General features: G+C 46.5%; 1 protein-coding gene across 2 annotated transcripts in view; it reads right to left on the minus strand.

Moving 5' to 3' along the window:
* Window positions 1–237: 237 nt before the first annotated feature.
* Window positions 238–24,475, minus strand: part of LOC130281861 (protein NDNF-like) — a 45,580-nt gene continuing 21,342 nt past the window's right edge. For both annotated transcript variants that reach the window (XM_056529595.1, XM_056529594.1), the window contains exons 3-4: window positions 3,208–3,335; window positions 238–2,160 (exon numbers count right to left, since the gene is read on the minus strand). In XM_056529595.1, coding sequence (XP_056385570.1) covers window positions 806–2,160; window positions 3,208–3,335 — 1,483 coding nt within the window. In that variant the 3' untranslated portion in view covers window positions 238–805. The remainder of the gene's footprint in view (window positions 2,161–3,207; window positions 3,336–24,475) is intronic.

Consider the following 24,475-nt stretch of genomic DNA (forward strand, 5'->3'; position numbering starts at 1 on the left):
AGTGCATTCAATCTGCTCGCAAGCTCAGACTTTGGTCTCCTGCTGGACTGGCAGGAGACCAAACTCAGAAAGTGCTGTCTGACCATAGGAAGTGAATAACACTTGCTCTCTCTGTTTCATACTCAGGCAGAGAGCAGGTGCTATTCACTGCCTATGGCCAGACCGCACTTCCTGAGTTTGGTCTCCTGCCAGTCCAGCAGGAAACCAACTACTTGGCTTTTGAGCAGACGGAATGCTGTCTGTACCAAAAGGGAGACCCCCTAGTGGCCAGATTTATAAGGCCATGAAAGTGAAAAAAATAATTTTAAGGACAGTGCTCATTTAAACATTTAGGGGGACATTTATTAAAGCATTTAGTAGTTTTTTTTTGCTTAAAGTTGTCGCCAAAGAGTCACATGTGCGACTACTCTATTTTTTATGTGACATTTTGATTGTGCAGTGCCCTAAGCACAAAAAAAAAGAAACTTTCTTACCAAAGCAAAAAGTTATTTTTGACGTGCAGTGGTCAGAGATTTATCAAGTGCGAAAGTCACAAAAAAGTTGCATAGCATGAAAAAAACCTACTAAATTTACTCCAGCTCAGACATGGAGCAGAAAAAGCCACTACCAAAGCACAACAAAAAAAATTGCTTATGTGAAAGAAATGTATCAACAGGCTGAAACCAGTTCATAAATAAGTCGTACGTAAGCAAAAAAATTGTAAGAAAAAAATAACTAAAAAAAGGAATACATAAGCAAACATTAATAAATGTCCCCCTTAGAAGCTACCTTTATATTAGATATTAAAAGAACAAATTTAAAATCTTTAACAAGTTTTTCTAGTTTTCACAACTTTACTTTGATATCTAACCAGCATTCCTGAAGAACCCATAAGATAAACATCAAAGAGGTAGGATGTGCCTCTATCTAGACCACCAATGGTTTCTGTAGTTACTGCTCTTTGCACATTGATTTCATGGAAATACTTGCACAAAACCTTCTCTGATTTTGGCCTTGAATCTGGTCCTGAACAACTATTAACACTGGACAGTTCTCTCCAGACTTGGTCTTCTTCAAGTTTCTTCTTGTACACACAGTACATGTTTCTTTCTTGGGTACCAAGCCAGGCAATGGTTATTGAGTTACATGTTCTCAGTTTGTTGAAAGACTTGATTTTCAGACTACTTGGAAAAAAAGGGAATATAGATCTGCGCACGTGTGATGAAGCCTGGATCATTGCGGATGTGTTTGTCATTGGTTCTGCCGGCTTGAAAACAGCCAAGTATTTATCCATAAATTTACCATACAGAGTAATATGTCGTATACCTTGAACAGTTTCTGACACCAGTAGTTTACCATTTTTAGATATCAGAGCTCGCAGTTGGCCACGGCATACTTGTAATGTGAAGTGGACTTTTTTATGTAGTGCCTGATATTCAAAGGTATATGTTTTTGGTCTTTTGCCATTAAACTTAATTTGAACAATTTTTCCATCCTTTAGGGGTATATCCTTGGGTTTAGGTTCCAACCATGTCTTTGCAAAAGTGCCTGTGTAGGCAGCACTAGCATTGGTTAACAAGTTTACTACAAATACATCAAAGTAATATTGGGTGTTTGAACTCAGATTTGATACTATGTAGGTGTTTTTGTTACCAATGCATAGTTGCCTCACCTCTATATTGCTGTTTTTGTGAATAACATTTATATCACTCTTTGAAAGGAGCATAACCCGTTGATTTTCATCAAGATACTTTGAGACTGGGAAACTTGCTGTTTTTGGCCATTTCCTGCCCGCCGATCGAATAGCGGTATCGGCGGCACACATACTTTTATAATTATGCTTTTCATTTACGAGAATACAATATTCTATGAGGTCTTTCTGCTTCATTATTGATGGACTTGGTTTCCAGACCAATGAAACAGAGTTATGGTTGACTGTTGTGACATCAATCCGAGGATCTCCTGGAAGTTCTGGAAAAAGGTTTCCATGTGCTAAGTCTGTTGTAAGGTATACCGAGATGTGAGTGTCTCTCTCAGTTGATAAAAATTCAAGAACAAAAAGTGAAGAATATGAAAAAGTTCCAACATAGTTTTCAACAGAGTTTCCTTTGTAGTGGAAAAGTGTAGATACGGTCTTGTAATGGGAATGGGTTTTCAAGTCATCAAAGGCTCTATATTTTGCTGAAAAATAGTAACAGGAAGGTTGACAAGGTTATTTTTCAATGTAAAATGTAGTTTATTCTTAGACTGACCATACACCCAAGATAATGGTGGCCCAAAATAGTTAATGTCAGCCATTTTGGCCAACTATCGTCTGGTAATTGTACACAATTCACTGCCGAAAATCTGATCCACTAAGATAGATTTTTATGGCAGACCACAGCTGAAAACCTCAGTGTTAAGCATGATCGCCCACATTCAGCTAAACGGAGACCACTGCATAATGCCTCTTCTGCCCTTCCTATAATCTGATATTGAGTGGTAGGAATACATTTTCCCTCTTGAGCATGCAGGCATGGCTATAATTATTTTAGCAAAAGTAGCAAAATAAAGAAAAGTTTTTAGTGAAATTTTTTTTATCCCTTGTCTCCCTTAGGGTATGTTCAGACTACGGATTTGTAGCTGAATCTCCGCTCGTGGAATTCAGTGAGCGGAGATTAAGTCTGGCAGCCAGTGATGTCAGTACGACGACGCGGCACTGCGCCATCACTATTGACGGCTATACAGTGCTCGCGGACTTCCGCGCAAAGAATGAACATGTTCTTTCTTTTTGCGGAACAATTTCAGTGGCGGAATTGTCCGCCGCTGAAATTTTTCAGTGTAAACGGGTCTCGCGGAAGACCCATTCACACAGATGCTAACGTTCACTGTGCGGAATTTCACTCGCAGAATTCCGCTAATGGAATTCCACGGGAATTCCGCAGTGTGAACATTCCCTTAGACTGCAATGATACCATTTGGCATTTAAGCCAGAACACCACCTTCATCATAAATATATTGGTGCATATGGTACTCTAATTTTTGATGGACATGTAAAAAAAAGATACAATTGTTTATACAGATTTGTAAATCAATTAAAAACCCTTCAAATTTACAAAAATTTTCTTCAATAAATGTATTCTCGGAAATCTAGGATTTTTTTTTAGCAATCTAGGAAATAAAAAGCAATATATATGACCAAACACATGAACTTGTGTAATGTATCAGGTATACTTAAGTTGATTGTACCTGCTGTTTTTCCATAGAATGCATGTGATGCTTTGTAGTGTAAAATGCTCCATTCAATTGGAACATCACAGGGTGTTACAGTGATGGAGAAATGTGGGCTAGAGTTTTCTTCCAATGTGAAATAGTATCTGAAAAAATAACACAAGAGTCATTACTAACATATGTATCTAAATGAGATATAGGATATAAAAGCACTGCATGAATACAGTTATACTCTCCAGATTTTTTCTGATACACATAGTATGATACTAGGTTTATCTTGGCCCACCAGAGCAAATGGTTAAGAGCATTATTGTATGGAGGGCACATGATAGGTTAATTGTGAGCTAATTCATAATTGTTTAATACTAGCGATTAGACCAGTTTATGGAGGGTTAATAAACAGTTATATACCAAAAGACCACAAATTCCGATACACATTAAAATACACAATAAAACAACGCTTACATCTTAAAAACTATGTGTTAAAGATACAGTGATGCAATGTAAACAGGTATCATGGTCATCTAACCTCCTTCTGGCTAAGAAATCTCCCTTAGGGGACACCTCCCAGTTTTTAACACCCTGGCAAAGTCCCATAAGACTTAATGTATTTGCACCCTCCAAATAGGGGACATTCCTAATAGTGGATGCAGACACACACAATAGGGGACAATAGGGGAAAGAATAGTCCCAATAGGGGACAAAACACCCAATAGTGAACAATAGGGGACAAAACACTCCCAATAGGGGACAACCAGGCTTATGTGCTGGCCCTACCTTGTACACAGGGTCGCCGTCAGAGGGTACAGCCAATACCCCAGTAAGGGGCCCAGACTCCCAGGTGGCCCAGGCCCCCTCTGCAGCATCCTGCAGCAGCCCCAACACAGAGGCAGAAGACATCAGTGATCACCGGCCACATCATTCACCCCCTCCTTCCCTGATCCCCCCATGCCACTTTATTCCCCCTTTGTCAAGTCATCCCTCCCCCCCCCCCCTTTTTACCCCCTGGGCCACATCATTTCCTCTTGATCCCCCCCCCCCACCCCCTCCCCATGCTATTTCATTCCCCCTTTGCCACTTCATAAAGAGGGGGGTGATGAATTTACACAGTAGGTAATAATGGGGGAATGAAATTGCACAGAGGGGGGGATCAAGGGGCAATTATGTGGCACAGGGGGTAAGGGGGGATAATTTGGCACAAGGCATAAGGTGGCACAGGGTGTATAGGGGGATGAAATGATACAGAGGAGGGATAAGGGGTGATTAAATGTCACTGGGAGATTCTACTGTAATATTGCTTTCCTGCAGGACTTAGCAGGACTTAGCACTTAGCTTTTAAGATTTAGGTGTAGTTTAATAAATCTTATGGGTATTTTATTGTGTATGAAAAAAAAATAAGGGTTCTTTTTGGAAGCAGTATAAAGATGATGTCAATGGCTTCAGAAGCCATTTTAGAGATAGCAGTTGTTAGGTGAAGATCTCTGTGAGGGACACTAAGCAGTAAACAACAAAGATAGGAGAAGGATCACAAATAAATAATATTATATCTGTTCTGTTACATTACATGTGACACTTTTTTTGTTTAACACTAATCGTGAAAAAACAGCATTAAGGGCAGGGGCGTAGCTAGAAAAAATTGTCCTCGGCCCCCCTACCTCTCGATGACCCGCTTCCCCAATCCCTCGAATATAATATGCACAAATATAATAATGACTTACAAGCAAGGCCGGACAGGGACCAAAAATAGGCTTGGCATTTTAAAATACGCAGCCCATTTTTATGGTGGGGGTCTGACTGTTGGACTCCCACCAATCACCTTGGTTCAAATGGCTCTCCAGCTGTTATAAAGCTACAACTCCCATTGTGTCTGGAGATCCTCAGGCATTATGGAAGTTGTTGTTTTGCAACAGCTGGAGAGCCACAGATTGGGTCAGACAAAATACACAGTGATATCAGTGACTTGAGTGACGTCTTCTCTGTTGTCTTTTTTTCTTTCTTCCTCATCTTGTCCAGGCACCAGGTCTTCTCTCTACATCTTCTCTGCAGAGTTTGACGCCCAGGCATCATTGACTGTCAGCAGATCCTCATTTTCTATATAAAGACTTAATCATTATAATCCTGCCAAATACTGTGTCCCCTGAATATAATACTGCCAGAAACTGTGCCCCCTGAATATAATACTGCCAACCTCTGCACCCCTGAATATAATACTGCCACACACTGTACCCACTAACTATATTATTGCCACACACTGTACACCTGAACATAACACTGCCACACACTGTACCCTCTAAATATACTATTGCCACACACTGTACACCCTGAATATAATACTGTACCCTCTGGCTCCTCTGTCCTTCTCCAGGCTTTTCTGCCCCCCCCCCCAGGCACCCTAAGTCTTTGCCCAAGTCATTACCTCATACACTGCCACCCACGACCCCCCCTGGCACCCCATCCTCAGTCTTCTCCTCATCACCTCATACACCTCCATCCAGCTACCACCCATCCTCAGTCTCCCCATCACCCCATACACCACCACCCAGCCACCCCCGCACCCCATACTCCATCTCCTCATCACCTCATACACCGCCGCCCAGCCCACACCCCATCCTTAGTCTCCTCATCACCTCATACACCACCACCCAGTCCAAACCACCCCCGCACCCCATCCTCAGTCTCCTCAACATTCAATCCCAACTGCACCCCATTATCAATATCCTCATTGTTAGGTACTCACACCATGCCCCCCATCCACGTCCTCATCAATCCATCACATCCCCCCCAGCACCCCATCGTCGGTCTTCTCATCAATGAATAACTCCTACACACACAGACACACACAGACACACACACATTATCCTCGGTCTCCTCATTAATCAATCAGCCCCCGCCCCCGCCCTCTGTCTCCTCATCAATCACCCCCTCCCCCACCTACACCCCATCCTCGGTCTCCTCATCAATCTCCCCCCACCTGTACCCTATCCTCGGTCTCCTCATCAATCCACCCACCCAATAACACCCCCCCCACACACACACCCCATACTCAGTCTCCTTATCAATAAATAGCCCCACCCCACCCCCATCCTCAGTCTCCTCATCAAGGAATAACCCCCCGCCACACACACACACACACGCACACCATCCACGGTCTCCTCATCAATCAATCTAACAACCCCCCCGCCCCCACCCCCATCCGGCCATCTGCCATCTACAGTCTCCTCATGAATTTATCTCCCCCAGCACCCCCCTCCGGCAGCCCGTTCTGCATCTCCTCACCTTCCTGGAGATCACTGCAGCGATGTGGGGCGGGCGGTTGCACCTGCCACTGCCTCTGCCTGGTATCGATGTCACAGGGTCAGAGGCAGGGACGTGTCAGGGGCTTGGAGCGGAAGTGCTTGCATGCCTGCGTGAGGCACGTCTACTCCCATCAGCCCCTGGCCTCCCACCATACCCATGGCCCTGTGTTGATTTTTTAAAGGGCCGGCGCTCAGGTAATAAAAAAAAATTAAAGATTTCTGGCAGCGACGGACCCTGGCCCTTGGGCTGTGCCCGAGTGCCTGACCTGTTGCTGCAGCTGCATAATGGAGTGGCAGGAGGGCCCAAGGCCCGGTCACGATTATGACCCCTGCATCCTCTATAGCTATGCCACTGATCCTGAGTTTTATGTCACTTCTTTGCTGAACCCTAAAATAGGAATAATTTTTCTCAGCTCATAAAAAGTTACTTCTTCACTTTTCAGGCACAAAACCTGTTGCTACTTCCAACAAGAGATCATTTTTGGACCATTTAAAAAAAGCCATTGCTTCTTTTGACACCCTTGTGTACATATAAACACCAGGAGGCATCAACCTCCAAAAAGGGATAATTTTTGGATCACTTGGAAAAAGACATTGCGTCTTTCTATACTACTGTGTGCATATAAACACCGGCAGCCATCTGCCTCTATAAAGGGATCATTTTTAAACATTAAATTTAGAAAGCATAAATAGTCTGCTAGTGTGGTGTATTTTTATTCAAAATGTCATTTACCACTGGGTATCAACTGTTTACTCATAACCATACCTGTTACAGTGACTATAAAATTATCTTTGCCTTAACCTGTTAAGGATGCAAGGCGTGTGGATACGCCCTGCAACCTGAGTCCTTAAGGACGCAGGGTGTATGGATACGCCCGTGGGATTTCCGGTCCCCGCCGCTAGCCGGTTGGGGACCGGATCGGGATGCCTGCTGAAATCATTCAGCAGGCACCCCGGCACATCGCCCAGGGTGGTCGCATGTCAATTCAGACATGCGATTTTCTCCGATTCCGGGCTGATCGGGTCTCTGGTGACCCGATGACCCGGAAAATAGGGCTGATCGGAGTTGTCAGCGACAGCCCCGATCAGCCTAAGGGATAGGAGTGAGGTCGCAGAGCTGCGATTTCCTCCTATCCCCTGTCATTAGTCAGAACGGAGTTCTGACCAATGGCAGCGCAGGACAGGGGTTGCCATGGCAACCCCCGTTCTGCCCACCCCTGGATGTCGAGGGGATCGTGGAAAGAAGATGGAGGCCGTACATGCAGGAGACGATCCCTGGGGACCCGGGATCTTCGCTGGAGACTGCTGGATACTGGATCAGGTAGGGAAGCGACAGTGGGGGGGGGGAAATTGAAAGTGAAAGTAAAACAATCTTTACTGTGGCAACCACTAGGAAGGCCAAACTGCAACTCCCAGCATGCTCATACAGCCAAAGGCTGTCTGGGCATGCTGGGAGTTGTAGTTTTGCAACATCTGGAGGGTCACAGTTTGGAGACCACTGTTACAGTGGTGCCCAAATGGTAGCCCTCCAGATGTTGCCAAACTACAGCTCTCAGCATGCCTGGACTGGGAGTTGTAGTTCTGTAACATCTGTCAGCAATTTTCATGAATTTTTTGAAAATTGCTGCTCTACTTTGAAGCCCTCAAATTTTTTCAAAAAAGCAAAAATATGTCCATTTTATGATGCCAACATAAAGTGGACATATTGTATTTGTGAAGAAAAATAAAATTTATTGGGAATATCCATTTTCCTTACAAGTAGAGAGCTTCAAAGTTAGAAAAATGCTAAATTTTAAAAATTTTCATGAAATGTGGGGATTTTTCACCAAAAAAGGATGCAAGTAACGCCAAAAATTTTCCACCAAAATAAAGTAGAATATGTCACGAAAAAACTATCTCAGAATCAGAATATTTGGTAAAAGCGTTTTCACGTTATTAATTTGTAAAGTGACGGTGGTCAGAATTGCGAAAAAGGGCTCAGTCCTTAAGGTGAAAAAGGGCTGCGTCCTTAAAGGGGTATTCCGCTCCTAGACATTTTATCCCCTATCCCAAGGATAGGGGATAAGATCTCAGATCGCCACGGTCCTGCTGCTGGGGACCCCAGGGATCGCTGCTGCAGCACCCCGCTATCATTACAGCACAGAGCGAGTTTGCTCTGCAAGTAATGATGGGCGGTACAGGGGCCGGAGCATCGTTACGTCACGGCTCCGCCCCTCGTGATGTCACGGCCCGCCCCTTTCAATACAAGTCTATAGGAGGGGGCGTGGCGGTCGTCACGCCCCCTCCCATAGACTTGCATTAAGGGGACGGGCCGTGATGTCACGAGGGGCGGCGCCATGACGTCACGCGGCTCCGTCCCCTGTATCGCCCGTCATTACGCACAGAGCGAACTCGCTCTGTGCAGTAATGATAGCGCGGTGCCGCAGCGGGGATCCCGGGGGTTCCCAGCAGCGGGACCGCGGCGATCTGACATCTTATACCCTATCCTTTGGATAGGGGATAAAATGTCTAGGGGCGGAATACCCCTTTAAGGGGTTAAAAAAAACTACTTTAGATAAACTCACATAGATAAACATACAGTAGATAAACTCCTAGGTTACATAACAGTGCTATATAGGGGGCTCTTGGTACTCTATATGTGCTATATTCACATTTTTTTATGGCTATTGGTGAAGTATAGGCTTGTGCAGAACAGCAGAACCAGAACTATCTGTCAGAGTTTGGAGAACCAGCAGGACCAAACTTTTGAAAAGTTTGCTCATCTAATATTTTGATACTATATTTATTGTACTATTCTTGTATTATGATACTGTAGTTATATTAATTTCTGTTACGCCGAGCGCTCCGGGTCCCCGCTCCTCCCCGGAGCGCTCGCTACACTCTCCTCACTGCAGCGCTCCGGTCAGATCCACTGACCCGGGGCGCTGCGATACCGCCTCCAGCCGGGATGCGATTCGCGATGCGGGTAGCGCCCGCTCGCGATGCGCACCCCGGCTCCCGTACCTGACTCGCTCTCCGTCGGTCCTGTCCCGGCGCGCGCGGCCCCGCTCCTTAGGGCGCGCGCGCGCCGGGTCTTTGCGATTTAAAGGGCCACTGCGCCGCTGATTGGCGCAGTGGTTCCAATTAGTCTGATCACCTGTGCACTTCCCTATATCACCTCACTTCCCCTGCACTTCCTTGCCGGATCTTGTTGCCATCGTGCCAGTGAAAGCGTTTCCTTGTGTGTTCCTAGCCTGTGTTCCAGACCTCCTGCCGTTGCCCCTGACTACGATCCTTGCTGCCTGCCCCGACCTTCTGCTACGTCCGACCTTGCTTCTGTCTACTCCCTTGTACCGCGCCTATCTTCAGCAGCCAGAGAGGTGAGCCGTTGCTAGTGGATACGACCTGGTCACTACCGCCGCAGCAAGACCATCCCGCTTTGCGGCGGGCTCTGGTGAAAACCAGTAGTGACTTAGAACCGATCCACTAGCACGGTCCACGCCAATCCCTCTCCGGCACAAAGGATCCACTACCTGCCAGCCGGCATCGTGACAGTAGATCCGGCCATGGATCCCGCTGAAGTTCCTCTGCCAGTTGTCGCTGACCTCACCACGGTGGTCGCCCAGCAGTCACAACAGATAGCGCAACAAGGCCAACAGCTGTCTCAACTGACCGTTATGCTACAGCAGTTACTACCACAGCTTCAGCAATCATCTCCTCCGCCAGCTCCTGCACCTCCTCCGCAGCGAGTGCCCGCTTCTGGTCTACGCCTATCCTTGCCGGATAAATTTGATGGGGACTCTAAGTTTTGCCGTGGCTTTCTTTCCCAATGTTCCCTGCACTTGGAGATGATGTCGGACCAGTTTCCCACTGAAAGGTCTAAGGTGGCTTTCGTAGTCAGCCTTCTGTCTGGAAAAGCCCTGTCTTGGGCCACACCGCTCTGGGACCGCAATGACCCCGTCACTGCCTCTGTACACTCCTTCTTCTCGGAAATCTGAAGTGTCTTTGAGGAACCTGCCCGAGCCTCTTCTGCTGAGACTGCCCTGTTGAACCTGGTCCAGGGTAATTCTTCCGTTGGCGAGTATGCCGTACAATTCCGTACTCTTGCTTCAGAATTATCCTGGAATAATGAGGCCCTCTGCGCGACCTTTAAAAAAGGCCTATCCAGCAACATTAAAGATGTTCTGGCCGCACGAGAAATCCCTGCTAATCTACATGAACTCATTCACCTAGCCACTCGCATTGACATGCGTTTTTCCGAAAGGCGTCAGGAGCTCCGCCAGGATATGGACTCTGTTCGCACGAGGCGTTTCTTCTCCTCGGCTCCTCTCTCCTCTGGTCCCCTGCAATCCGTTCCTGTGCCTCCCGCCGTGGAGGCTATGCAGGTCGACCGGTCTCGCCTGACACCTCAAGAGAGGACACGACGCCGCATGGAGAATCTCTGCCTGTACTGTGCTAGTACCGAACACTTCCTGAGGGATTGTCCTATCCGTCCTCCCCGCCTGGAAAGACGTACGCTGACTCCGCACAAAGGTGAGACAGTCCTTGATGTCTACTCTGCTTCTCCACGTCTTACTGTGCCTGTGCGGATGTCTGCCTCTGCCTTCTCCTTCTCTACTATGGCCTTCTTGGACTCCGGATCTGCAGGAAATTTTATTTTGGCCTCTCTCGTCAACAGGTTCAACATCCCAGTGACCAGTCTCGCCAGACCCCTCTACATCAATTGTGTAAACAATGAAAGATTGGACTGTACCATACGTTTCCGCACGGAGCCCCTTCTAATGTGCATCGGATCTCATCACGAGAGGATTGAACTTTTGGTCCTCCCCAATTGCACTTCTGAAATTCTCCTTGGACTTCCCTGGCTTCAACTTCATTCCCCAACCCTGGATTGGTCCACTGGGGAGATCAAGAGTTGGGGGCCCTCTTGTTCCAAGGACTGCCTAAAACCGGTTCCCAGTAACCCTTGCCGTGACTCTGTGGTTCCTCCAGTAACCGGTCTCCCTAAGGCCTATATGGACTTTGCGGATGTTTTTTGCAAAAAACAAGCTGAGACTCTACCTCCTCACAGGCCTTATGATTGTCCTATCGACCTCCTCCCGGGCACTACTCCACCCCGGGGCAGAATTTATCCTCTGTCCGCCCCAGAGACTCTTGCCATGTCTGAATACGTCCAGGAAAATTTAAAAAAGGGCTTTATCCGTAAATCCTCCTCTCCTGCCGGAGCCGGATTTTTCTTTGTGTCCAAAAAAGATGGCTCCCTACGCCCTTGCATTGACTACCGCGGTCTTAATAAAATCACGGTTAAGAACCGCTACCCCCTACCCCTCATCTCTGAACTCTTTGATCGCCTCCAAGGTGCCCACATCTTTACCAAACTGGACTTAAGAGGTGCTTATAATCTCATCCGCATCAGAGAGGGGGATGAATGGAAAACGGCATTTAACACCAGAGATGGACACTTTGAGTATCTGGTCATGCCCTTTGGCCTGTGCAACGCCCCTGCCGTCTTCCAAGACTTTGTTAATGAAATTTTTCGTGATCTTTTATACTCCTGTGTTGTTGTATATCTGGACGATATCCTGATTTTTTCTGCCAATCTAGAAGAACACCGCCAGCATGTCCGTATGGTTCTTCAGAGACTTCGTGACAATCAACTCTATGCCAAAATTGAGAAATGTCTGTTTGAATGCCAATCTCTTCCTTTCCTAGGATACTTGGTCTCTGGCCAGGGACTACAAATGGATCCAGACAAACTCTCTGCCGTCTTAGATTGGCCACGCCCCTCCGGACTCCGTGCTATCCAACGCTTTTTGGGGTTCGCCAATTATTACAGGCAATTTATTCCACATTTTTCTACCGTTGTGGCTCCTATCGTGGCTTTAACCAAAAAAAATGCCGATCCCAAGTCTTGGCCTCCTCAAGCGGAAGACGCCTTTAAACGGCTCAAGTCTGCCTTTTCTTCGGCTCCCGTGCTCTCCAGACCTGACCCTTCCAAACCCTTCCTATTGGAGGTTGATGCCTCCTCAGTGGGAGCTGGAGCTGTTCTTCTACAAAAAAATTCTTCCGGGCATGCTGTTACTTGTGGTTTTTTTTCTAGGACCTTCTCTCCGGCGGAGAGGAACTACTCCATCGGGGATCGAGAGCTTCTAGCCATCAAATTAGCACTTGAGGAATGGAGGCATCTGCTGGAGGGATCAAGATTTCCAGTTATTATTTACACCGATCACAAGAACCTCTCCTACCTCCAGTCTGCCCAACGGCTGAATCCTCGCCAGGCCAGGTGGTCTCTGTTCTTTGCCCGATTTAATTTTGAAATTCACTTTCGGCCTGCCGATAAGAACATTAGGGCCGATGCTCTCTCTCGTTCCTCGGATGCTTCTGAAGTTGAACTCTCTCCGCAACACATCATTCCTCCTGACTGCCTGATTTCCACTTCTCCAGCCTCCATCAGGCAAACTCCTCCAGGAAAGACCTTTGTTTCTCCACGCCAACGCCTCGGAATCCTCAAATGGGGTCATTCCTCCCATCTCGCAGGTCATGTGGGCATCAAGAAATCTGTGCAACTCATCTCTCGCTTCTATTGGTGGCCGACTCTGGAGACGGATGTTGTGGACTTTGTGCGAGCCTGCACTATCTGTGCCCGGGATAAGACTCCTCGCCAGAAGCCCGCTGGTTTTCTTCATCCCCTGCCTGTCCCCGAACAGCCTTGGTCTCTGATTGGTATGGATTTTATTACTGATTTACCCCCTTCCCGTGGCAACACTGTTATTTGGGTGGTCGTTGATCGATTCTCCAAAATGGCACATTTCATCCCTCTTCCTGGTCTTCCTTCAGCGCCTCAGTTGGCTAAACAATTTTTTGTACACATTTTTCGTCTTCACGGGTTGCCTACGCAGATCGTCTCGGATAGAGGCGTCCAATTCGTGTCTAAATTCTGGAGGGCTCTCTGTAAACAACTCAAGATTAAATTAAATTTTTCTTCTGCATATCATCCTCAATCCAATGGACAAGTAGAAAGAATTAACCAGGTCTTGGGTGATTATTTACGACATTTTGTTTCCTCCCGCCAGGATGACTGGGCAGATCTCCTTCCATGGGCCGAATTCTCGTATAACTTCAGAGTCTCTGAATCTTCCTCCAAATCCCCATTTTTCGTGGTGTACGGCCGTCACCCTCTTCCCCCCCTCCCTACCCCCTTGCCCTCTGGTCTGCCCGCTGTGGATGAAATTTCTCGTGACCTTTCCATCATATGGAGAGAGACCCAAAATTCTCTCTTACAGGCTTCATCACGCATGAAGAAGTTCGCGGATAAGAAAAGAAGAGCTCCTCCCATTTTTTCCCCTGGAGACAAGGTATGGCTCTCCGCTAAATATGTCCGCTTCCGTGTCCCTAGCTACAAGTTGGGACCACGCTATCTTGGTCCTTTCAAAATTTTGTGCCAGATTAATCCTGTCTCTTACAAACTTCTTCTTCCTCCTTCTCTTCGTATTCCTAATGCCTTTCACGTTTCTCTTCTTAAACCACTTATCATCAACCGTTTCTCTCCCAAATCTGTTCCTCCCACTCCTGTTTCCGGCTCCTCGGACATCTTCTCCGTCAAAGAGATTCTGGCATCCAAAAAGGTCAGAGGGAAAACCTTTTTTTTAGTGGATTTGGAGGGTTGTGGTCCAGAAGAGAGATCCTGGGAACCTGAGGACAATATCCTAGACAAAAGTCTGCTCCTCAGGTTCTCAGGCTCTAAGAAGAGGGGGAGACCCAAGGGGGGGGTACTGTTACGCCGAGCGCTCCGGGTCCCCGCTCCTCCCCGGAGCGCTCGCTACACTCTCCTCACTGCAGCGCTCCGGTCAGATCCACTGACCCGGGGCGCTGCGATACCGCCTCCAGCCGGGATGCGATTCGCGATGCGGGTAGCGCCCGCTCGCGATGCGCACCCCGGCTCCCGTACCTGACTCGCTCTCCGTCGGTCCTGTCCCGGCGCGCGCGGCCCCGCTCCTTAGGGCGCGCGCGCGCCGGGTCTTTGCGATTTAAAGGGCCACTGCGCCGCTGATTGGCGCAGTGGTTCCAATTAGTCTGATCACCTGTGCACTTCCCTATATCACCTCACTTCCCCTGCACTTCCTTGCCGGATCTTGTTGCCATCGTGCCAGTGAAAGCGTTTCCTTGTGTGTTCCTAGCCTGTGTTCCAGACCTCCTGCCGTTGCCCCTGACTACGATCCTTGCTGCCTGCCCCGACCTTCTGCTACGTCCGACCTTGCTTCTGTCTACTCCCTTGTACCGCGCCTATCTTCAGCAGCCAGAGAGGTGAGCCGTTGCTAGTGGATACGACCTGGTCACTACCGCCGCAGCAAGACCATCCCGCTTTGCGGCGGGCTCTGGTGAAAACCAGTAGTGACTTAGAACCGATCCACTAGCACGGTCCACGCCAATCCCTCTCCGGCACAGAGGATCCACTACCTGCCAGCCGGCATCGTGACAATTTCCATGTATTATGATATTGTGCCTCTTGTACTATCCTTGTATTATGATATTTATTTCTGCCACTGAAGTTCTTAGGGGTGCATAGGAGTAACTTGTAGAGACGTTACTTGTTTAGGGTAATATAGGAAAAATCTTAGAAATTACATAGAAATATCAAGAACAACATTTTCCGAATGCATATATGTATTAATTAACAAAAATAGAGGTGGTTCAAGACAGCAATAAGACTAGTGAACAATTATGTAATAATAAAGGCATGAGAATAAGACAGATTGGGACAATTTATCTTTTCCCTATCTGTTATGCCTGCCTATCAGTCTGTAGGTTCCCTGTCCTAGTGACCTGGGCCTACACCAGAACCTCCTAGCAGACCCTGGGCTAGGTGAGGGATAAAATGCTTAGATATGGTAAAGAGATACAGACGGCAGGGACTAGCCCCTATAGAGGAAAGGTTAAGAGTACAAACGCACAATTCAATTAAATGTATCACAGATGAAACACAAAAACATGTGGTAGGTACAAGGATATGGCAAACCCGTGGGTGATGACCAGGGGTATAGCACAGTATTCATAAATCAAGGATAGACATTTATCAGTAGAGCATAGCCAGAGGTGATATTATGCAATAAGACATATAATCAAACATATCCAACACCTTTTGCTGCTCTGTATTACTACAGGTAGCTCGTCAGGGATTTGTGGAGAAACTTGGGAGGGTCGTTTGTGACCCTGCACACTAATTCTGTGTGCCTTCACATGTTTAGAAATAAGGTGATGGTCAGTGTGCGTACACTGGATATCCTTCATAGATGATAGGTGACAGAGGTGAGGGCAGTTACGGGGTCAGCCCAAAAAAATCTAAAATAAGACATATAAATAGTCAGGTATTATAAGGTATATAGTAATTGAGGATAGGTACAGGTATACTGGGGGGGGGGGAACGTTACCTGGTAGTGTGTGACTGGGTAGTAGATACTTGGCAGTTGATCGTCGGCAAAGTAGGAGCAACAGGCCTAAAAATGGGGTATGAAATGGAAATGGTGGATAAGAAGGTAAAGGTTTTACCCTCCAAGACTGCTACATCTAACACCCACTTTCGGGTTTGGGCCCCTATACTTTGGTATTGTTACTATATCTCCCCCACATAGCAATCTGTACAGCTGCTATGACACTATGTGCTCTTTTCCTCCAGGACCTACATTAACCTCACCTGGTGTGGACTACACCCCTTCTTCCTTTGATCCTCTGTTGGGCTATCAGGACTGGACCTACACCTCATCCCAGGGAACTCATCAACAGGTACCACCTACCCCCAACCCTACCCTTGACCGACCTGTCTACCTGCCTATTACCATCTTATCCCCCATTTCCCTCTCATACCCCATTTTAGGCCTGTTGCTCCTACTGCCAAGTATCTACTACCCAGTGACACATGTACCAGGTAATGCCCCCCCCCCCCCCCCAGTATACCTGTACCTATCCTCAATTACTATAACTTATAATACCCGACTATCTATATGTCTTATTTTAGATTTTTTGGCTGACCACAGAACTATCCTCACCTCTGTCACCTATCATCTATAAAGAATACCCAGTGTACGCACACTGACCATTACCTTATTTCTATACATGTGAAGGCACACGGAATTAGTCTCAAGTATTCTCCACAAATCCCTGATGAGCTACCTATAATAATACAGAGCAGCGAAACGCGTTGGTAATGTTTGGTTACATGTCTTATTGCATAATATCACCTCTGGCTACGCTCTACTGATAAATGTCTATCCTTGATTTATGAATACTGTGCTATATCCCTGGTCATCACCCACGGGTTTGCCATATTCTTGTACCTACCACATGTTTTTGTGTTTCATCTGTGATATATTTAATTGAATTCGGGTAGAAAACAGACATGGCGCACATCTACAATCTTGTATGATGATCTGATTGCTTCTCAGCATAATATCAAAAACTAACAGGTTGTTAGTATACATTTTTGATCAAAAAGTACAAGCCCACTCGCCACGTCAAGGCCACCTAATTAGAGTGGGTTCCTAACGTCCCTAGCATAAAATGGCGTAGCACTGGGCGGCGACCACCACCGCCGTGACTCCAGTGCCCACGGGGGGGGGGGGGGGGGGGGAGCGACCCACTGGCAGAGTGGCCCCAATGCCACTCAAACCAGTCTATGGGCCGCACCCGCCCGCAGACACAGCGCCACGGCAGCAACGGACGCCGCCCTGCACCACACCAGTGTGAACAAGGTGTAATGGCTCACTTACCATGCTCTCCCAGTCAGACTGGGAGGCTGCCAGGAATGAAATGGCCCTTGTGTGGCTAATTACCACCTATATAGGGTTGGACTGAGGGGGTGGGGAAGAGTGCAGCACATGTTAAAAAAAAAAGGAAGAATAGAAATCAGAATCAGATCATCATACAAGATTGTAGATGTGCGCCATGTCTGTTTTCTACTCAAATTCACAATATATTTAATTGAATTGTGCGTTTGTACTCTTAACCCTTCCACTATAGGGGCTAGTCCCTGCCGTCTGTATCATATCTCTTTACCATACCATGCTTCTCTGAAAATAATACCGGGTCTTATATTAATTTTAGTCACAAAAAACACACTAGGGCTTATTTTTAGGGTAGGGCTTATTTATTTATGGTACCGTATGTACATTGAACAACATAGCGGTTCCACAGTATTTACACCCCCCCCCCATTATCATCATGTGATGGGCGCAGCTCTGCCCCCCAACGCCCCCCCCCCCCCCCGTGCCGGTTTATCAGCCCAGCGCTGCACCCCACATCGGGGTACTAATCGTTTGTCACCCAAGAGCACAGCTTCTCTCCCTCCCCTGCCAAATAATTATCAGCTACTGCGCTTTGTATTCCTGTGCCTGGGCTGCAAATATTAAAAAACAAACTTTAACTTACCTTCGTCCTCCGTTCCCACGTTGCTAAGGCACCGGCCTCATGGTCCCTCCATGGTTCTTGCTGCTTCCTTGTGTTGTGACGTCACAGAGCCTTCAGCGTATCAGCCGATGATAGGCTGAGCCGACTGTCATGTAAGAAGCCGGCTGGCTTCTTACATCACAGTGGGCTCAGCCTATCATCGGCCAAGGCGGGACATCGCTGCGGCCGGTGATAGGCTGAAGGCTCTGTGACGTTCCCATCCCCAGGACCGCAGCGACAACAGCGGAGGAAAGTGAGGCCGGTTCCTTAGCAACGGGGGAACGGAGGACGAAGGTAAGCTAAAGTTTGTTTTTTAATATTTGCAGCCCGGGCATTGTCTAGGTCAGTGGTCTTTAACCTGCGGACTTCCAGATGTTGCAAACATCTGGAGGTCCGCAGGTTGGAGACCACTGGTCTAGGTCTTATTGCAGCCCACCCCGATAATCCAGCTAGGGACTATTTTCGGGGTAGGGTGTATTTTTGGGGAAACACGGTATCTAAGCATTTTATCCCCCACCTAGCCCAGGGTCTGCTAGGAGGTTCCAGTGTTGGCCCAGGTCACTAGGACAGGGGACCTACAGACTGATAGGCAGGCATAACATATAGGGAAAAGATCAGTTGTCCCAATCTGTCTTATCCTCATGCCTTTATTATTACATAATTGTTCACTAGTCTTCTTACTGTCTTGAACCGCCTCTATTTTTGTTAATTAATAAATATATGCATTCCAAAAAATTTGTTCTTCATATTTCCACTGAAGTTCTTAGCAGATAGATGGATCACTTTCTTACCATGTGCTGTGAACTTGTAGATCATTTCCATACTATGACAGTATATACAATAGCCCTATCGTAAGACTTTACAGTGTTTATAATCCATGCATTGTGACATCACTTTATAGTTAACTCTTAAGTCAACTCTGTAATAAAACATATTGAACTGTGACATCACTATTTGTTTTTTCTATTTTGTTACTGTATTCCTACAATGTGTCACTGTAGAAAGAAGTGCACCATCAATATACTATCCCACCACTATGCCTATTATCACTGTATTACTTTACACTTGTTCTTAGCTCATTGGAATTGAGGGTTCTAATTATGGTAAAGTAACTGTAACAAGCCATGCACCTGTGTGATCTTTAATATTGATCATATGTTATAGGAATTGATTCACAATGTGTATTTAAAAAGTGCATAAGGTTTCCTTACACAGTGAATACACCACATTTGCTGAAATGGAAATATCCTTTTATTTTAACCATTTTAACTTTATTACACCAAACAACCAAAAGTAGTGCACAGACATGTTGTGATATAACAGGGGGACATGTATATTCTATTTAATAGAATAGAAACTCTGCTTATACTGTAATTCTAGCCCAAAGTTTATAAAAACATGTGGCTGAAATCAAAACCCACATGATCTTTTCTTTTTAGGCGTGAATGTGAAAAGTAATAGAGAAAATGATACGATGGATGGGAATTTCATTACATGTTATAACAAGCATCTGGAAGGAAAGATACGTGGCAACATTTATATGAAACAATAAATATCTAACTTTTACAATAACAGGACACTTTTACCTTGATGTTTAATACTACAATATTTTCTATCCTTTGGAATTTGTCAGTATTGTAATATAAAAATGGCATAATACTAACAAAGTGAGAACTAATATATTTTCTATAGGAAACACAGATTTGCCCTAAAGAAGCAGTGATACTTTTGGTTGTGCAGAAAAAAATCAGTTCATCCTAAAGATTCTATTATCCACAACTGAAATGAATATACACTGCTCCAAAAAATAAAGGGAACACTAAGATAACACATCCTACATCTGAATGAATGAACTAATCGTATGAAATACTTTCGTCTTTACATAGTTAAATGTGCTCACAACAAAATCACACAAAAATTATCAATGGAAATCAAATTTATCAACCCATGGAGGTCTGGAAATGGAGTCACATTCAAAATCAAAGTGGAAAACCACACTAAAGGCTGATCCAACTTTGGCGTAATGTCCTTAAAATAAGTCAAAATGAGGCTTAATAGTGTGTGGCCTCCCTGTGCCCATATGACCTCCCTATAACGCCTGGGCATGCTCCAGATGAGGTGGTGGAGGGTCTCCTGAGGGATGTTCTCCCAGACCTGGACTAAAGCATCCGCCAACTCCTGGACAGTGCATCGTGGCATTGATGGATGGAGCGAGACATGATGTCCTCAATCGGATTCAGGTCTGGGGAATGGGCAGGCCAGTTCATAGCATCAATGCCTTCCTCTTGTAGGTACTGCTGACACACTCCAGCCACATGAGGTCTAGCATTGTCTTGCAACCGCACCAGCATACGGCCTCACAAGGGGTCTGAGGAACTCATCTCGGTACCTAATGGCAGTCAGGCTACCTCTGGCAAGCACATGGAGGACTGTGCGGCCCCCCAAAGAAATGCCACTCCACACCACTACTGACCCACCGCCAAACCGGTGAAGCTGGAGGATGTTGCAGGCAGCAGAACGTTTCCATGGTGTCTCCAGACTCTGTCACATCTGTCACATGTGGTCAGTGTGAACCTGCTTTCATCTGTGAAGAGCAAAGGGGGCCAGTGGTGAATTTGCCAACTTTGGTGTACAACCCCCACCTGTGGATGTCAGGCCCTCATACCTCCCTCATGGAGTCTGTTTCTGACCGTTTGAGAGGACACATTTGTGTCCTGCTGGAGGTCGTTTTGCAGGGCTCTGGCAGTGCTCCTCCTGCTCCTCCTTGCACAAAGGAGGAGGTAACGGTCCTGCTGTTGGGTTGTTGCCCTCCTACGGACTCTTCCACATCTCCTGATGTACTGGCCTGTCTACTGGTCGAGCCTCCATGCTCTGGACTGACAGACACAGCAAACCTTCTTGCCATAGCTCGCATTGATGTGACATCCTGGATGAGTTGCACTACCTGAGCCACTTGTGTGGGTTGTAGACTCTGTCTCATGCTACCACTAGAGTGAAAGCACCACCAGAATTCAAAAGGGACCAAAACATCAGCCAGGAAGCATAGGAACTGAGAACATGTCTGTGGTCACCACCTGCAGAACCACTTCTTTATTGGAGGTGTCTTGCTTATTGCCTATAATTTCCACCTGTTGTCTGTTCCATTTGTACAACAGCATGTGAAATTGATTGTCAATCACTGTTGCTTCCTGAGTGGACAGAGTGATTTTACAGAAGTGTGATTGACTTGGCGTTTCATTGTTTTGTTTAACCCCTTAATGATCCAGGGTGTATGGGTGCGCCCTAGCTCCTTGGTACTTAAGGACCCAGGGTGTACTTGTAGGGGCACTTGGGAAATCATTCAGCAGGCACCCATTGGGATGGGTGGTGACCATGGCGGCAATTTTGAAGTCGGCCATTTTGAATCCAACTTTTGTTTTTTCAACAGGAAGAGGATCATGTGACACATCAAACATATTGGGTATTTCACAAGAAAAACAATGATGTGCTCGGTTTTAACGTAACTATATAAATAAACTATATAAATAAATTATTATTATTATTATTCTTTCATGAGTTATTTACAAGTTTCAGACCACTTATAAAATGTGTTCAATGTGCTGCCCATTGTGTTGGATTGTCAATGCAACCCTCTTCTTCCACTCTTCACACACTGATAGCAACACCGCAGGAGAAATGCTAGCACAGGCCTCCAGTATCCGTAGTTTCATGTGCTGCACATCTCGTATCGTCACAGCATAGACAATTGCCTTCAGATGACCCCCAAAGATAAAAGTCTAAGGGGGTCAGATTGGGAGACCTTGGGGGCCATTTAACTGGCCCATGATGACCAATCCACTTTCCAGGAAACTGTTCATCTAGGGAGCAGTTCATTGAGCGAACCATGAATGCCAACGTGTACTGTGAGATACCGAAGGAGAGCATGATCCCCTCCCTTTGGAGACTGGGCCGCTTAGCTGTATTCCAACATGGTGATGACCTCAAACACATTTCCAAGACCACCACTTAAGAAACTAAGGGGAAAGGCGATAGACTGGACAAGCAGGTTTCCAGTCAAAAAACCTATTAAGCATCTGCGGGTCATCCTCAATCGGAAGGAGGGGGAGCACAAGGTCTCTTACATCCCCCAGCTCTGTGATGTCATCATGGAGGAGTAAACTCCATGGCCAATAGGCTAAAGGCAGTGCTAGAAAATAATGGTGGCCACAGAAAATATTGAAACTTTGGGCCCAATATAGACAGTTCATCTAAGGGGTGTACTCACTTTTGTTGCCGCGGTTTAGAAATGAATGGCTGTGTTGAGTTATTTTGAGGGTACACAACATTAAACACTGTTACACAGGCACACTCACTATTTTACATTGTAGCAGGTTTTCATTTCTTCAGTGTTATCACACGAAAAGATATAGTAAAATACTCGCAAAAATGCGAGGAGTTTACTCACTTATGTGAGATAACTACACTGGTTGCTGGTTGCAAGCTAGTGTAAAGAAAAAGTGTTAGGCTAGGTTCAGACTACGGAATCTCCGGGCAGAAAATTTCTGCCCGGAGATTCTGAGTTCTGAGTGCGCCGACTGAATAAGTCAGCACTAGGACCGCGCGGACACTGCAGTCTCCCATAGACTGCAATGTGTTCCGCGAGGAATTCCGCCTGAAGAAAGAGCACCGCCTTTCTTCAGATGGAAATTTCTAAGCGGATTTACTAAGCGGATTTTCCGCTTCACAAATTCCGAAGTGTGAATTTGTGAACGGAAAACCATTCACTACACTAGACATTTTAGCAAGCGGAATTTCTGACGGAAATTTTACGACTGAATTTCTGTCGGAAATTCCGTAGTCTGAACCTAGCCTTAGGCATGGTCTAAAAACACAGTTTCCTACTAAAGTCAATATCACTGATGTCATTTTTTTTTTTCCAGAGAAATGCACAGGTATAAAGAGTATGTTATTGGGGAAGGGGTGACACCATTGTGTAATGTATATTTCTTAACCTTTCAGATTGTATGAGAAATTACATATCCCTACTGCATAAAAAATAGTTGTAACTATACTGTATTTGCAGCAGGGATAAAGTCCTTTATTACATAACATTATAATTGTTGTTAAAAACAGCCAGGGTTGTATATCATCTGTAAGGCTATACAGTGACCCCTTGACCTACGATGGCCCCGACATACGATAATTTCAACATACGTTGGCCGCTCAGATGCTTAACATACGATGCTTTTGTATGTCGGGGCCATCGCATAAACGGCTATCTGACAGTGCAGACTGCTTCAGCTGCCACCGGATAGCCGTTTACGGTGGCCCATGTGGTCCGCTGACGATCATTTACCTGTACTCGGGGCTCAGGCGCCTCCTCTTCGGGATCCCCTGCATCGTCGGCGCTCTCCATGGTCGTCATCACGTTGCTGCGCACGCCGTCCCGTCTTCCAATAGCGTAGCGACGTGATGGCGGCGATGGAGAGCGAGGATGCCGGGGAAGCAGAGGCCTTGCCGGAGCGTCGGGGACACCCTGGGGATGTGGCGACAGCGATGGAGGGCGACATCCAGGGCAGCGGTGATGAGCGTGTTGGCTGTCGGGGCATGCTGGGTGTTGTAGTTTTGCAACATCTGGAGGTCCGCAGGTTGTAGACCACTGTCCTATACTTTACATTGCACGGATCCCTCAACATACAATGGTTTCAACCAGGGACGTGCACAGACATTTTGAAGGGCAGGGGCTCAAGTAAAAAAAGGCACTTTTCATTATTTAAAAAACGTTAATGGGCAGATGTACTGCGGCCCAGGGACACAGCAGTGGACTCCCGCCGGGCCTCCTCGACATTTCTATGCCCATAAAAGTTGGTGTTTTTGTAAAATCGAGTCAAGAACAGTTTCTATGAAGGTCTGCCATGTGTATATACACTTTGGATGTGCTGTCAGTCTTATTTACAGAAAACATGTGACAGCTGCACTATAATATACTGTATTATAGAGGAGATTTATCAAAACCTGTGCAGAGAAAGAGCGGTGCAGTCACCCATAGCAACCAATCAGATCGTTTTGCAGAAGGCTTTTCCTCTGCAAAGGTTTTAATAAATCTCCCCCTATATGCCCCCACCTGAGCTCTATATGACAGAACCCATCACCAATCACCCAGCACCCATCCCCAATCACCCAGCACCCATCCCCAATCACCCATCCCCAATCACCCATCCCCAATCACCCAGCATCAATCACCCAGCACCAATCACCCAGCACCCATCCCCAATCACCCAGCACCAATCACCCAGCACCCATCCCCAATCACCCAGCACCCATCACCCATCCCCAATAACCCAGCACCAATCACCCAGCACCAATGACCCAGCACCAATCACCCAGCACCCATCACCCAGCACCAATCACCCAGCACCAATCACCCAGCACCCATCACCCATCCCCAATCACCCATCACCCATCCCCAATAACCCATCCCCAATCACCCATCACCAATCACCCACCTTATGCAGGAATCTCCACACAGCTCTGGTTCTTACACTGAAGAGATGACACCACACTAATATATGCTTACAGTCTACAATATACTA

Source organism: Hyla sarda, chromosome 7 (assembly GCF_029499605.1).
Source record: "Hyla sarda isolate aHylSar1 chromosome 7, aHylSar1.hap1, whole genome shotgun sequence".
NCBI classification, from domain to species: Eukaryota; Metazoa; Chordata; class Amphibia; order Anura; family Hylidae; genus Hyla; species Hyla sarda.